The sequence below is a fragment of the Heterodontus francisci genome, chromosome 18 (genome assembly GCF_036365525.1).
Source record: "Heterodontus francisci isolate sHetFra1 chromosome 18, sHetFra1.hap1, whole genome shotgun sequence".
Classification (NCBI taxonomy): Eukaryota; Metazoa; Chordata; class Chondrichthyes; order Heterodontiformes; family Heterodontidae; genus Heterodontus; species Heterodontus francisci.
The window spans coordinates 3625774-3641240 of record NC_090388.1 but is presented as its reverse complement, the minus strand read 5'-3'; the positions used below and the strand labels follow the sequence as shown (position 1 = coordinate 3641240).

Here is a 15467-nt window from a genome sequence, read left to right as displayed (position 1 = left end):
CTACGTTTGAACTCCAGCAGAATTTACCGGGAGGTTTTTTGATATCAGCTATCCTCCAGCACTTCTGGGATACGACCAAAGTGGCGGGGGTGAGGTCACAAGATGCCCATGCAAATACAGCGTAGCGTTTGGTAGGATACACAAATTCCGGGGAAATCTCCAGTCATTTGCACCTTAGTAACGCTGTGCATTAGATGTTGGTACTCACCCATGGCTTCCAGAGTTGCAAATAGTAGCAAGGGAGGGTTGAAAAAAATTGAAGGGATGGCTTAGGCCCTACCATTGGTTGGGTTATGTTGAACTGTAGAGACCAATGGCCAGACAGTGACAGCTCCACGTGCGTTGCTGTAGCTGTTCTCCATCTGGTCCCTGGCCGAAACCAGGAAGCAGAACTAAGATTAGGCTTGCTTTAAAACAGGTGGGTGTTGTGTGTGTACACCTTTAAGGGGTGTGGCTCCGAGATCATGTTAGTCATGTAAGCTCTATGATGTAACACACCATGTCATTCTGAGTGTTTAGCAGTTTTAAAGAAATACTTGTACATTAAACATCTCAATGTGTAGCTTCTCTGTCAGTATTCAATAAAGAACCCACAATATTGCATTACTGATGGCAGCTGGAGTGGTCAGTCTTTTTGTCCAGTCTATAGTAACACAAAGGTTCAAGGAACACACAACAGCGGGAAATGGGTGATTGAATCACACGGAGGGTTGGGGGTAACCAGAGGACATGGACTAAAGATAATTGGCACCAGAATCAGGAGCACAGAGTTGTTGTGATCTGGAATGCGCTACCTGAAAGGGCAGTGGGAGCAGATTCAATAGTAACTTTCTTAAGGGAATTGGGTATATTTTTGAAAGGAAAGCTTTGCAGGGCTATGTGGGGGAGCGGGGAAAGTAGGACGAATTGAACAGTTCTTCCAAAGAGCTGTCATGATGGGCCGAATGGCTTCCTTCTGTGCTGTAGGATTCTGTGATTCTAACTGTCCACCCGCCCGGTTTCCATTGGTTGGGTAGCGTCAAAATCAGCCCCACCAGTCCCAGAAGGACATAGCTGTAAAAATTAATTGAGTTGTTTATATGGAAGACAGACATTTATGTGGGAAGTGAGAGTGTTAAGGAATGCAGAGAACGAGCAGGGAGTTGGGAGTAGAGAACAAAGGAACTTGAGGAGGCCATTCAGACCCTCTAGAGTGGCTGATCTGCCGCTCAACTCCACCTACATGCCATTGGTTCCCTATCCTTTAATAGCCTTACCCAGCAAAAATCTATCAATCTCAGTCTTTAAGTTTTCAATTGAGAGTCAAAAGATATGGCGAGGTTGTGGCCAACAAAATGGCAGAGTGGGCTGGATGGGCTGAATGGCTGACTCTCATTCCTCTGTTTTTACACTTATCACTTTGTAATTGGGTAGTTGTGTCACACTGATTAAAATGTGTTATCCTCAGTCACAGTATTTCCATCAGGCAGTAATCACGCAATCTCACTATTTACTATGTGAAGGCAGTTAGCAAATTATAGAATTTTACCACACAGAAGGAGGCCATTCAGCCCATCGTGCCTGTGCTGGCTCTTTGAAAGAGCTATTCAATTAGTCCCACTTCCCTGCTCTTTCCCCATCGCACTGCAAATGTTTCCTTTTTAAGTATTTATCCAATTCCCTTTTGAAAGTTACTATTGAATCTGCTTCCACCGCCCTTTCAGGCAGCGCGTTCCAGATCACAACAACTCACTGTGTAAAATTTAAAAAACTCTCCTTGTCTTTCAGTGCAAAATTCAATCGCTGAATAAAGAAATCTTTGAAAGTAGAAGATAAAATGTTTTGAATATCAAGATGAAAGGTTTCCAGAGAATTCATGTGCACAGAAAGTCAGCAACGGAGTGATTATAAAATCAGACTCCATCTTTACTCACGTGGAATTTTGTTGAGCTCATTCATGAACTTTTCCTTCACCTTAGAAAACCCATCTTCCTTTCCTCCACCCTGACTGGCTACTGCATCTGTGGCATTGCCCACTGGAGCTGGGGTCGCAAGCGTGACAGGTGGCGCTGCCAATGCTTCGTGTCGACCTTCGGTCAGCTTCATCCTGAGCCAGGACCTGGGCCTGGGCAAGACACTGGCGGGGAAGACAAAAAAAAAATGAAGACGTTGTTAGAACTTAAGAGCTCAGGCGGGAACAAGCTGTGCCAGAGGTTTGGAACATGCATATCGTGTTCCTACCTTTTTCTTTTGCTTAGCTGAGTAAATAATGCATCACTCACACATTAATTCATGTTGGTTCATATAATATTGATAATCCGGCATAATGGAGTCCAGCAGGTTAAAATGGTTCACTTGTCTCTAAAAGAGAGGCTTATCTGTCACTGTTAACCCGAAACCCTCGGATTTTTGATCATTCTGTTCGTATAACTTATTCCTGTATGGTAACAATTTGCATTTATATAGTGCCTTTGCAGCAAAAACGTCCCAAGGCTTTTAACAAGAGCATTATCAGACAAATTCTGACAATTCACAACAGTCTGAATGAGGAAATTTCTCCTCATCTCAGTCCTAAATGGCCAACCACTTATTGTGAATCGACAACCCCTAATTCTACAGTCTCCAGCCAGGGGGAAACATCCTCCCAGCATTTACCCTGTCAAACCCTTTAAGAATTTTATATGTTTCAATGAGATCACCTCTCATTCTTTTAAACTCCACAGAATATAGGCCTAGTCTACTCAATCCCTCCTCATAGGACAATCCCCTCAGCCCAGGAACCAGTCAAGTGAATCTTTGTTGCACTCCCTCTGGGAGGGAGACCAAAACTGTACACATTACTCCAGATGTTCTCTCACCAAAGCCCTGTATAATTATAGCAAGACATCCTTACTATTATCCTGCCTTCCTGGATCCCAATGACTCCTCCGGAAGCTCAGTGCAATGTGCATTCTTCTTAATTTTATATTGATTCTCAGAGATGTGGATGTCACTGACAAGGCCAGCATTTATTGCCCATCCCCTAGTTGCCCCGAATAGCAGTTTGATGTCACTGAGTGACTTGCTGGGTAACGGGAGGTAGTTACAAGTCAACCACATTGGTGTGGTGGAGTCACATATCGACCCAGACTGGGTAAGGACAGCAGCTTTCCTTCCATCAAGGACATTAGTGCACCAGGTGGGGTTTGTACGACAATCCGACAGCTTCATAATCATTCTCACTGGCACCAGCGGTTTAACCGGGTACCAAAATGGTCACCTCGGATACTTTAGAATTTATTTTAGAACATTACAGTGCAGTACAGGCCCTTCGGCCCTAATACGCTGAGCAGATTGCCAAACCCGAGCAAGAATGAAGATGTTCCACTGAATCTACAAGTAGACAGCATGGACATCGAGATGGAAAATGTGCTCAAAATCGATTTGTTGCATTTTGATCAGCACAAATGGGACCAACTACAATCAGAAACAGTCAATGAGCCACAACTGAAGGCACTGTGAAGTGTCATCATAGAAGGTTGGCCTGACACGGTAAAAGAGGTGCCAGAAAGCCTCAGATGCTTTTGGCCTTATGGAGATGAACTTGGTATCTCAAGAGGGGTCACCTTCAAGGGAAAACAAGTGATTGTGCCCAAAGCTCTCCGACAGGACATCTTGTCACAACTTCACCAAGGCCATATGGGCATAGAGCGAACAAGATGACTGGCATGAGACACTGTTTGCTGGCCAGGGATCAACAGTGACATCGAAAGGTTAGTGAGGATGTGTGAGGCATGCCAGAGCCACCAGCCACAACAACACAAAGAACCTCTACACCCTCATGAGATTCCATCAGTCCCTTGGTCCAAAATCACCACTGATTTATTTTCTGTTAATAGAGATGATTTTATCTTAGTCACCGATTATTTCTCCAAATTTCCAGTTGTCAGACAGGTAAAAGACACTTCAAGTGCAGTCATTGTAGACACATTGAGTGCCATATTCAGTCTATTCGGTACACCTGAAGAAATCATTTCTGACAATGGGCAACATAATATGGGCAAACCTTTCAGGGATATGTGCGTTAATTGGGCTTTAAATCACGTGACGTCCTCACCACATTACCCTAGATCTAATGGTCTTGCCGAGCAAATGGTTCACACAGTTAAATCGCTTATCCTGAAGTGTAGGACAATGAAACAAGATTTTCATGTTGCCATGCTCCACCTCAGAGCTACACCTATGAATATGGGCTTACTGTCACCAGCAGAGATCATGTTTGGCAGACATGTGTGAACGACTCTGCAAAGTCATCATCTGTGCAAGAGGAAGGTTCAGTAAATAGTTTGCTCTGTACAGTATGTAATAGTTTAGCTGTAATAAACCTGTTTGAGATCTTCAACATAACTGGACTCCACGCATCTCATTTATGTTGCATCGGACAGCATAAAGAACTCATTATATGGTGGTGTGGTGAGAACACAAAGTTTAAGTTTGAAGACCACAGGTAAAACAGCTTTGAAAATAAGCCTTCCTACAGCCAAAGAGAGAAAGTTCCACAGAAATACTGGCCCAAACAGTAGAAACCTCCAGCTATAGAAAATAGAGCGCAGAATGACAGGCTGCACTAAATCAGGTGAGTCATTGTGCCAATGGTCGAGGGATACTGATTTAAAAAAATACAAGCTTTGAAGTGCTTAAAAGATTGATTTTTTTCTAAAGACTCCGTAAAAAAAAGGGAAGACCCGACTCCTCTCCCAGGCTGAGCGAGGGCGGCGACATTACAGGAGCCGTCCGAATGCAAATGCGCAGGAAAGCCCCAATCACTGCAATCTCAGCCATGAAGCCAAAGTTTAAAAAACTAATTAAATCACTCAAGTGTGAAGAAGAGCTCCCAATCACGCAGCCACAGCTAGAAAAATACCATTAAATGACTTGAGTGTGAAGAACATAAACAAACTCTAGTAAAAAAAGCAATTGAACTACCTATTGAACAGCTGTGTAAACAGACAGGCTTAAGTGCTGCAAGCAAGATAAGCACAGAGCAATATCAAACACCTGCTCCTTTCAATCCAAGCAGGTAGTTTAAATAACAGAGTTTCTTAAAGGGGAATCAATACAGAGTCTTGGAACAAGTCTTAAAGCAAGTTTTACGCAAAAGAACAGCAGGAAGATGGATACCAAATTTCCCAGCATGAACTGGAAGGCTATGGATATCCTATTCAAGTTCCAACTTTTTAAACAAAGAATGCAGTTATGCTTCACAGACCAAGTGATTGCAGAACCAGAAAAACAAGCTGTAAAAATACTGATAGCAGTTCGAAATGAGGGATTACACAGAATCAATACCCCAGACGTATCTGACAAGGATCAGAAAGATCCCGCAAAGATATAGAAACTGCTGGAAGATCAACTCTGATTAAGAGTGAATTTTAGAATTCACTGCCTGGAGTTGAAGTCCTACAGGCAACAGTGACAGGAATCACTAGATCAGTTCATCAGTAGATGCTGTAGTAAGGGCAATGAATGTGATTTTCCAGAAACTGAACTGTCAGACCGAATAATGGAGCTGGTGATTGTATCAACACCCATTGAAGCATTTCAGAAAGACCTGTTGGGGGAAAAGAAAGGTCACAGCATCGATGCACTGCTAGAAGATGGCAGAAAATATGAAGCCATTGTAGCTGGACAACAGTACCTGCAAGCACGAAATGCAGCCAACAGTATCGGCACAATAACCAGATCGAAAAGAGCGAGCAAGCTAAGTGGTACGTGTGGTTTGGTCCCACTCACTGCAAAGTTGTCCTGCAATTCACGATCTGGGCAAAGCGTGTGGTGCAAAAGGACACTGGGCCCATATATGCAAGAAATCTGGCTCCAAAGATGCAGCCAGAAGTCACGGTAGGGCATAAACAAACTGATGACAGGTGCAGCAATAGGCCAACAGCAGCAAGGAGTGTGCCAGAGATCTGCATAAATGCAAGCCGATACACAAAGTTCACAGTGAAACAGACCTGAGACAAGACTCAGACAGAAGTAATTCTCAGCCAGAAGATGAGCAGGCGTTCCACATTGTGAATCTGACACATCACGTTGTTGGTCAAACAACTGGAAGCTTTCACCACGATTAACATCATATGCACAAAGAAAGCTGGCAAACACACACTCAGGGTTAAGATTGACACCAGCGCTAGTGCAAATATCCTACCAGTCTGAATGCTGAAAGATATGTACCGGAGTTGTTGGAAATCAATGACTAAAACAGACAACTGGAAAGTTATCTGCATACAACGGGTCATCCATCCCGTGTAGTGTCACACTAACAATGCAATGCAGCTATGGCAAGTCTGCATGGAAACCACAAATATTTTGCCTGGTAGACATGAGTGGACCAGCAGTGACAGGACTACCAGCGTGTCAGGACCTCAACATCAAAACTATCCACGGGGTCACCAAGGTACCAATTACAGCAGAAGAGACCAAGGGGACCCGCACTGACTCACAGTTCCTCCAGGATCTCAGTGGTTCTGGTTTGGAGAGTATCAGCCCCTATTCAGAGAGATGCCACACCAAGAGAATGAAGATTCAAACTCAGATGGTGAAAGTTCTTTGTCAACAGGCAGTGTTTCCTCGTGCTCCAGCGATTCAGAAGAAGAGATTGATGTTGTCACTACTGAGAAGCGAAAGCTAGCAGTGGGGAATATTGCAAAGGAGAAATATCCAGGTACCAGAACCTGCTCGTAGACTATGGCCAGCATTAAACGGTGCACTCTGGAAATCCAGCAACAGCACAACTATGTCGCGCCTTCACTTCTGCTCTCTAGAGAACGCCAGCACCACAATGAGCAAGAACGGACAGGTACCTTCATGAGGCCAAGTCCTCCTCCCCCAATAAGTCCTCGACCTTGAGCCCCAGGCTTTCAGATGCGAAGAATGAGGAGAGACAAAGGATGCGTGATGTCCTGAAGAGGGAGAGGAGCAATGAGTTGAAGCATTGTCTGTTGGCTCTTCAAGATGTGGTGCTGGAACTTACCAAGAATGACAAGGCCTCAAAATGGTCATTGTGAGGAAAGCAACAATGTTAGCAGAATGAAGGCAAAGCAACAGAAACTGAATGCAGAGAGGGAGAAACTTCAGAAAAAACAGCGACAGCTTAGACGCAAATTCTCCGACACACCACTGAAACAATATATGGACTGTTAAGCTTCTATACCCTATCCTCGTACCTGTAAATTTTACAATCTATATTCCATGTAGCTAATTTTGATGTCATCTAATTTTATGTGCTTTTACTTTTAGCATACGAGACTTGTCTTTGGAAAGAAAGCGGATGTTGTATGATTGCCTTTAAGAGTGATGTCCCTTTAAGATCTTAGTATGCTAATGAGCTAAGTACTAGGATGTAGTCATGTGACTTGAAGCCAGGGTCACTCTGCCACTGTAACACCGAGAGGAAGGTTCTGTAAATAATTTGCTCTGTACTGTATATAATATTTTAGCTGTAATAAACCTGTTTGAGATCTTCAGCATAACTTGACTCCACACATCTCATTTATGTTGCATCAGACAACATAAAGAATTCATTACAATTTTTTCCAGATTTATTAAACTGAATTCAAATTCTCAAACTGTTGTGGTAGGATTTGAATGCACCATCTCTGGATTATTAATCTAGGACTCTGGATTAAAAGTCAAGTAACTTTGGCCATTAAAATAAAAGCAAGATACTGAGGATGCTGGAAATTTGAAACAAAAGCAGAAAGTGCCGGAAATACTCAGCAGGTCTGGCAGCATTTGTGGAGAGAGGAACAGAGTTAACATTTCAGGTTGATGTTCTGATGAAGGGTCACAGACCTGAAACGTTAACTCTGTTTCTCTCTCCACAGATGCTGCCAGACCTGCTGAGTATTTCCAGCACTTTCTGTTTTTATTAACTTTGCCCATTTGTTTTTTCAATAGCGTATTTTTCCCCTTTTTCTGTTCCTTTTCATTTGAGTCCTAAACAGTTTTTGCCTTGTCTGCATTACTTGCGATTGATTCGAGGATGACTAATGGTAGAATTAAGGTATCTCAAGTTGAGTTCAACCCAACCCGACTGAAGATGTCCATTAGTTAATCAGATGTTAACCTTCAGAGAAATGCAATTGAATTTAAGTCTTGACGCAAATGGTATTGAATTCCTCTTCAGCTCTTACTTTATTGCAATAATCTAACTGTTGGATATGATTGGTTCAATGTGCTGTAACCTCATGTTCTTTTTTTTTTAGAACATTACAGCGCAGTACAGGCCCTTCGGCCCTCGATGTTGCGCCGACCTGTGAAACCATCCAACCTACACTATTCCATTTTCATCCATATGTCTTTCCAATGACCACTTAAATGCCCTTAAAGTTGGCGAATCTACTACTGTTGCAGGCAGGGCATTCCACGCCCCTACTACTCTCTGAGTAAAGAAACTACCTCTAACATCTGTCCTATATCTATCACCCCTCAACTTGAAGCTACGTCCCCTCGTGTTTGCCATCACCATCCGAGGAAAAAGACGCTCACTATCCACCCTATCTAACCCTCTGATTATCTTATCTGTCTCTATTAAGTCACCTCTCCTCCTCCTTCTCTCCAACGAAAACAACCTCAAGTCCCTCAGCCTTTCCTCGTAAGACCTTCCCTCCATACCAGGCAACATCCTAGTAAATCTCCTCTGCACCCTTTCCATAGCTTCCACATCCTTCCTATAATGCGGTGACCAGAACTGCACGCAATACTCCAGGTGCGGTCTCACCAGAGTTTTGTACAGCTGCAGCATGACCTCGTGGCTCCGAAACTCGATCCCCCTACTAATAAAAGCTAACACACCATATGCCTTCTTAACAGCCCTATTAACCTGGGTAGCAACCTTCAGGGATTTATGCACCTGGACACCAAGATCTCTCTGTTCATCTACACTACCAAGAATCTTCCCATTAGCCCAGTACTCTGCATTCCTGTTACTCCTTCCAAAGTGAATCACCTCGCACTTTTCCGCATTAAACTCCATTTGCCATCTCTCAGCCCAGCTCTGCAGCCGATCTATGTCCCTCTGTACCCTACAACATCCTTCGGCACTATCCACAACTCCACCGACCTTAGTGTCATCTGCAAATTTACTAACCCACCCTTCTACACCCTCTTCCAGGTCATTTATAAAAATGACAAACAGCAGTGGCCCCAAAACAGATCCTTGCGGTACACCACTAGTAACTAAACTCCAGGATGAACATTTGCCATCAACCACCACCCTCTGTCTTCTTTCAGCTAGCCAATTTCTGATCCAAAGCTCTAAATCACCTTCAACCCCATACTTCCGTATTTTCTGCAATAGCCTACCGTGGGGAACCTTATCAAACGCCTTACTGAAATCCATATACACCACATCCACTGCTTTACCCTCATCCACCTGTTTGGTCACCTTCTCGAAAAACTCAATAAGGTTTGTGAGGCACGACCTTCCCTTCACAAAACCGTGCTGACTATCTCGAATGAACTTATTCTTTTCAAGATGATTATAAATCCTGTCTCTTATAACCTTTTCCAACATTTTACCCACAACCGAAGTAAGGCTCACAGGTCTATAATTACCAGGGCTGTCTCTACTCCCCTTCTTGAACAAGGGGACAACATTTGCTATCCTCCAGTCTTCCGGCACTATTCCTGTCGACAATGACGACATAAAGATCAAGGACAAAGGCTCTGCAATCTCCTCCCTAGCTTCCCAGAGAATCCTAGGGTAAATCCCATCTGGCCCAGGGGACTTATCTATTTTCACACTTTCCAAAATTGATAACACCTCCTCCTTGTGAACCTCAATCCCATCTAGACTAATAGCCTGAATCTCAGTATTCTCCTCAACATTTTCTTTCTCTACTGTAAATACTGACGCAAAATATTCATTTAACACTTCCCCTATCTCCTCTGATTCCACACACAACTTCCCACTACTATCCTTGATTGGCCCTAATCTAACTCTAGTCATTCTTTTATTCCTGATATACCTATAGAAAGCCTTAGGGTTTTCCCTGATCCTATCCGCCAATGACTTCTCGTGTCCTCTCCTTGCTCTTCTTAGCTCTCCCTTTAGATCCTTCCTGGCTAGCCTGTAGCTCTCAAGCGCCCTAACTGAGCCTTCACGTCTCATCCTAACATAAGCCTTCTTCTTCCTCTTGACAAGCGCTTCAACTTCTTTAGTAAACCACGGCTCCCTCGCTCGACAACTTCCTCCCTGCCTCACAGGTACATACTTATCAAGGACACGCAGTAGCTGCTCCTTGAATAAGCTCCACATTTCGATTGTTCCCATCCCCTGCAGTTTCCTTCCCCATCCTACGCATCCTAAATCTTGCCTAATCGCATCATAATTTCCTTTTCCCCAGCTATAATTTTTGCCCTGCGGTATATACCTGTCCCTGCCCATCGCTAAGGTAAACCTAACCGAATTGTGATCACTGTCACCAAAGTGCTCACCTACATCTAAATCTAACACCTGGCCGGGTTCATTTCCCAGTATCAAATCCAATGTGGCATCGCCCCTGGTTGGCCTGTCTACATACTGTGTCAGAAAACCCTCCTGCACACACTGGACAAAAACTGACCCATCTAAAGTACTCGAACTATAGTATTTCCAGTCGATATTTGGAAAGTTAAAGTCCCCCATAACAACTACCCTGTTACTCTCGACCCTGTCGAGAATCATCTTTGCTATCCTTTCCTCTACATCTTTGGAACTATTTGGAGGTCTATAAAAGACTCCCAACAGGGTAACCTCACCTCTCCTGTTTCTAACCTCGGCCCATACTACCTCAGTAGACGAGTCCTCAAACGTCCTTTCTGTCGCTGTATTACTCTCCTTGATTAACAATGCCACACCCCCCGCTCTTTTACCATCTTCTCTGTTCTTACTGAAACATCTAAATCCCGGAACCTGCAACATCCTTTCCTGCCCCTGCTCTACCCATGTCTCCGAAATGGCCACTACATCGAGATCCCAGGTACCAACCCATGCTGCAAGCTCACCCACCTTATGCCGGATGCTCCTGGCTTTGAAGTAGACACCATTTAAACCAGGTTCTTGCTTGCCAGTGCCCTCTTGCGTCCTTGTAACCATATCCCTGACCTCACTACTCTCAACATCCTGTACACTGGAACTACAATTTAGGTTCCCATCCCCCTGCTGAATTAGTTTAAACCCCCCCGAAGAGCACTAGCAAATCTCCCCCCCAGGATATTGGTACCCCTCTGGTTCAGATGAAGACCATCCTGTTTGTAGAGGTCCCACCTACCCCAGAAAGAGCCCCAATTATCCAGGAAACCAAAACCCTCCCTCCTACACCATCCCTGCAGCCACGTGTTCAACTCCTCTCTCTCCCTATTCCTCGCTTCGCTATCACGTGGCACGGGCAACAACCCAGAGATAACAACTCTGTTTGTTCTCGCTCTAAGCTTCCACCCTAGCTCCCTGAATTTCTGTCTTAAATCCCCATCTCTCTTCCTACCTATGTCGTTGGTGCCTATGTGGACCACGACTTGGGGCTGCTCCCCCTCCCACTTAAGGATCCCAAAAACACGATCCGAGACATCACGAACCCTGGCACCTGGGAGGCAACATACCAACCGTGAGTCTCTCTCGTTCCCACAGAACCTCCTATCTGTTCCCCTAACTATGGAGTCCCCAATGACTAATGCTCTGCTCCTCTTCCCCCTTCCCTTCTGAGCAACAGGGACAGACTCTGTGCCAGATACCTGTACCCCATTGCTTACCCCTGGTAAGTCACCCCCCACAACAGTATCCAAAACGGTATACCTGTTGTTGAGGGAAACGGCCACAGGGGATCCTTGCACTGCCTGCTGGTTCCCTCTCCTTCCCCTGACGGTAACCCATCTACCTACTTCTTTTACCTGAGGTGTGACTACCTCCCCATAACTCCTCTCAATAACCCCTTCCGCCTCCCGAATGATCCGAAGTTCATCCAGCTCCAGCTCCAGTTCCCTAACGCGGTTCTCGAGGAGCTGGAGTTGGGTGCACTTCCCGCAGATGCAGTCAGCAGGGACACTCTTGTCGACCCTTACCTCCCACATTCTGCAGGAGGAACATACAACTGCCTTAACTTCCATTCCCACTATTCTAAATTCCCAACAAATCTACTGAAAAACCAAAAAAAAAGTCAAAACTTGTTAGGTTAGCAATCCAACGGACAGAACTTCTTAAATAAAAAGCTTACCTTATCAACACACAACACATCAACACTCTGCCAAACTCTCTGTTACCCACACACACAAAGGTCCTGATCTAATATAGATGGCTGGGTCCTCGCCCCGAAAACAGGTATTAGCTACTCTCCTTACACAGGTAAGAGCAGTGACACTGGTTTCAGGAACTCTTCCTGACTGGGCTGACCACGTTCAGGAAAACCAAACCGCCATCCTTAAAGGGACAGTGCAGGCCATCACCAAAAAGGTCGGTTTTGTAAAAAGTAATTAACTGAATGTGGAGCCAGGAGGAGCAGCACTGCTACTCGTGAGTCCACTACAGAGTCGAGGCTTGTTCCAACACTTGATCGCATCCTAAAATCCAAGCCCCACCCACTCCTAACCACCCCAACTACCGATCACCCCCACTCCCAATAACCTCTCCTCCCGATCACCCCCATTCCCAATCGCCCCCACTCCCGATAACCTCTACTCCTGATCACCCCCGCTCCCAATCGCCCCCACTCCCGATAACCTCTACTCCCGATCACCCCCACTCCCAATCGCCCCCACTCCCGATAACCTCCACTCCCGATCACCCCCACTCCCGATAACCTCTACTCCCGATCAACCCCACTCCCGATCACTCCCACTCCCAATCACCCCCACTCCCGATCACCCCACTCCCGATTACCTCTACTCCCAATCGCCCCCACTCCCGATAACCTCCACCCCCGATTACCCCCACTCCCGATCACCCCACTCGCGAGCACCCCCACTCCCGATCACCCCCACTCCCGATTACCCCTACTCCCGATCACCCCCATTCCTGATCACCCCCATTCCCGAACACCCCCATCCCGATCACCCCCACTCCCGATCACCCCCACTCCCGATTACCCCCACTCCCGATAACCTCTACTCCTGATCACCCCCACTCCCGATCACCCCCACTCCCAATCACCCCCATTCCCGATTACCCCCCACTCCCGATCACCCCCACTACCGATCACCCCACTCCCGATCACCCCCACTCCCGATCACCCCCACTCCCAATCACCCCACTCCCGATCACCCCCACTCCCGATCACCCCCACTCCCGATAACCTCTACTCCCAATCGCCCCCACTCCCGATAACCTCTACTCCCGATCACCCCCACTCCCAATCGCCCCCACTCCCGATAACCTCTACTCCCGATCAACCCCACTCCCGATCACTCCCACTCCCAATCACCCCCACTCCCGATCACCCCACTCCCGATTACCTCGACTCCCAATCGCCCCCACTCCTGATAACCTCTACTCCCGATCACCCCCACTCCCGATCACCCCCACTCCCGATTACCCCTACTCCCGATCACCCCCATTCCTGATCACCCCCATTCCCGAACATCCCCATCCCATTCACCCCGACTTCCGATCACCCCCACTCCCGATCACCCCCACTCCTGATAACCTCTACTCCTGATCACCCCCACTCCCGATCACCCGCACTCACGATCACCCCCATTCCCGATTACCCCCACTCCCGATCACCCCCACTCCTGATCACCCCCATTCCCGAACACCCCCATCCCGATCACCCCCACTCCCGATCGCCCCCACTCCCAATCGCCCCCACTCCCGATAACCTCTACTCCCGATCACCCCCACTCCCGATCACTCCCACTCCCAATCACCCCCACTCCCGATCACCCCACTCCCGATTACCTCTACTCCCAATCGCCCCCACTCCCGATAACCTCCACTCCCGATTACCCCCACTCCCGATCACCCCACTCGCGAGCACCCCCACTCCCGATCACCCCCACTCCCGATTACCCCTACTCCCTATCACCCCCATTCCTGATCACCCCCATTCCCGAACACCCCCATCCCGATCACCCTCACTCCCGATCACCCCCACTCCAGATTACCCCCACTCCCGATAACCTCTACTCCTGATCACCCCCACTCCCGATCACCCCCACTCCCAATCACCCCCATTCCCGATTACCCCCACTCCCGATCACCCCCACTCCTGATCACCCCCATTCCCGAACACCCCCATCCCGATCACCCCCACTCCCGATCGCCCCCACTCCCAATCGCCCCCACTCCCGATAACCTCTACTCCCGATCACCCCCACTCCCGATAACCTCTACTCCCGATCAACCCCACTCCCGATCACTCCCACTCCCAATCACCCCCACTCCCGATCACCCCACTCCCGATTACCTCTACTCCCAATCGCCCCCACTCCCGATAACCTCCACTCCCGATTACCCCCACTCCCGATCACCCCACTCGCGAGCACCCCCACTCCCGATCACCCCCACTCCCGATTACCCCTACTCCCGATCACCCCCATTCCTGATCACCCCCATTCCCGAACACCCCCATCCCGATCACCCCCACTCCCGATCACCCCCACTCCAGATTACCCCCACTCCCGATAACCTCTACTCCTGATCACCCCCACTCCCGATCACCCCCACTCCCAATCACCCCCATTCCCGATTACCCCCACTCCCGATCTCCCCCACTCCTGATCACCACCATTCCCGATCACCCCCCTGCCCGATCACCCCCACTCCCGATCACCCCACTCCTGATCACCCCCATTTCTAATCACCCCCACTCCCGATCACCCCCACTCCCAATCACCCCACTCCCGATCACCCCCACTCCCGATCACCCCCACTCCCGATAACCTCTACTCCCAATCACCCCCGCTCCCAATCGCCCCCACTCCCGATAACCTCTACTCCCGATCACCCCCACTCCCAATCGCCCCCACTCCCGATAACCTCTACTCCCGATCACCCCCACTCCCAATCGCCCCCACTCCCGATAACCTCTACTCCCGATCAACCCCACTCCCGATCACTCCCACTCCCAATCACCCCCATTCCCAATCGCCCCCACTCCCGATAACCTCTACTCCTGATCACCCCCGCTCCCAATCGCCCCCACTCCCGATAACCTCTACTCCCGATCACCCCCACTCCCAATCGCCCCCACTCCCGATAACCTCTACTCCCGATCACCCCCACTCCCAATCGCCCCCACTCCCGATAACCTCTACTCCCGATCAACCCCACTCCCGATCACTCCCACTCCCGATCACCCCCACTCCCAATCGCCCCCACTCCCGATAACCTCTACTCCCGATCACCCCCACTCCCGATAACCTCTACTCCCGATCAACCCCACTCCCGATCACTCCCACTCCCAATCACCCCCACTCCCGATCACCCCACTCCCGATTACCTCTACTCCCAATCGCCCCCACTCCCGATAACC

At 47.9% G+C, this 15467-nt stretch overlaps 1 protein-coding gene across 1 annotated transcript in view; it reads right to left on the bottom strand.

Annotated features, from left to right (window-relative positions):
• The window catches only part of syt1a (synaptotagmin Ia), a 632547-nt gene that overhangs the window by 101545 nt on the left and 515535 nt on the right, over positions 1-15467 (bottom strand). The window contains exon 3 of the mRNA XM_068050105.1: positions 1914-2116. Coding sequence (XP_067906206.1) covers positions 1914-2085 — 172 coding nt within the window. The 5' untranslated portion in view covers positions 2086-2116. The remainder of the gene's footprint in view (positions 1-1913; positions 2117-15467) is intronic.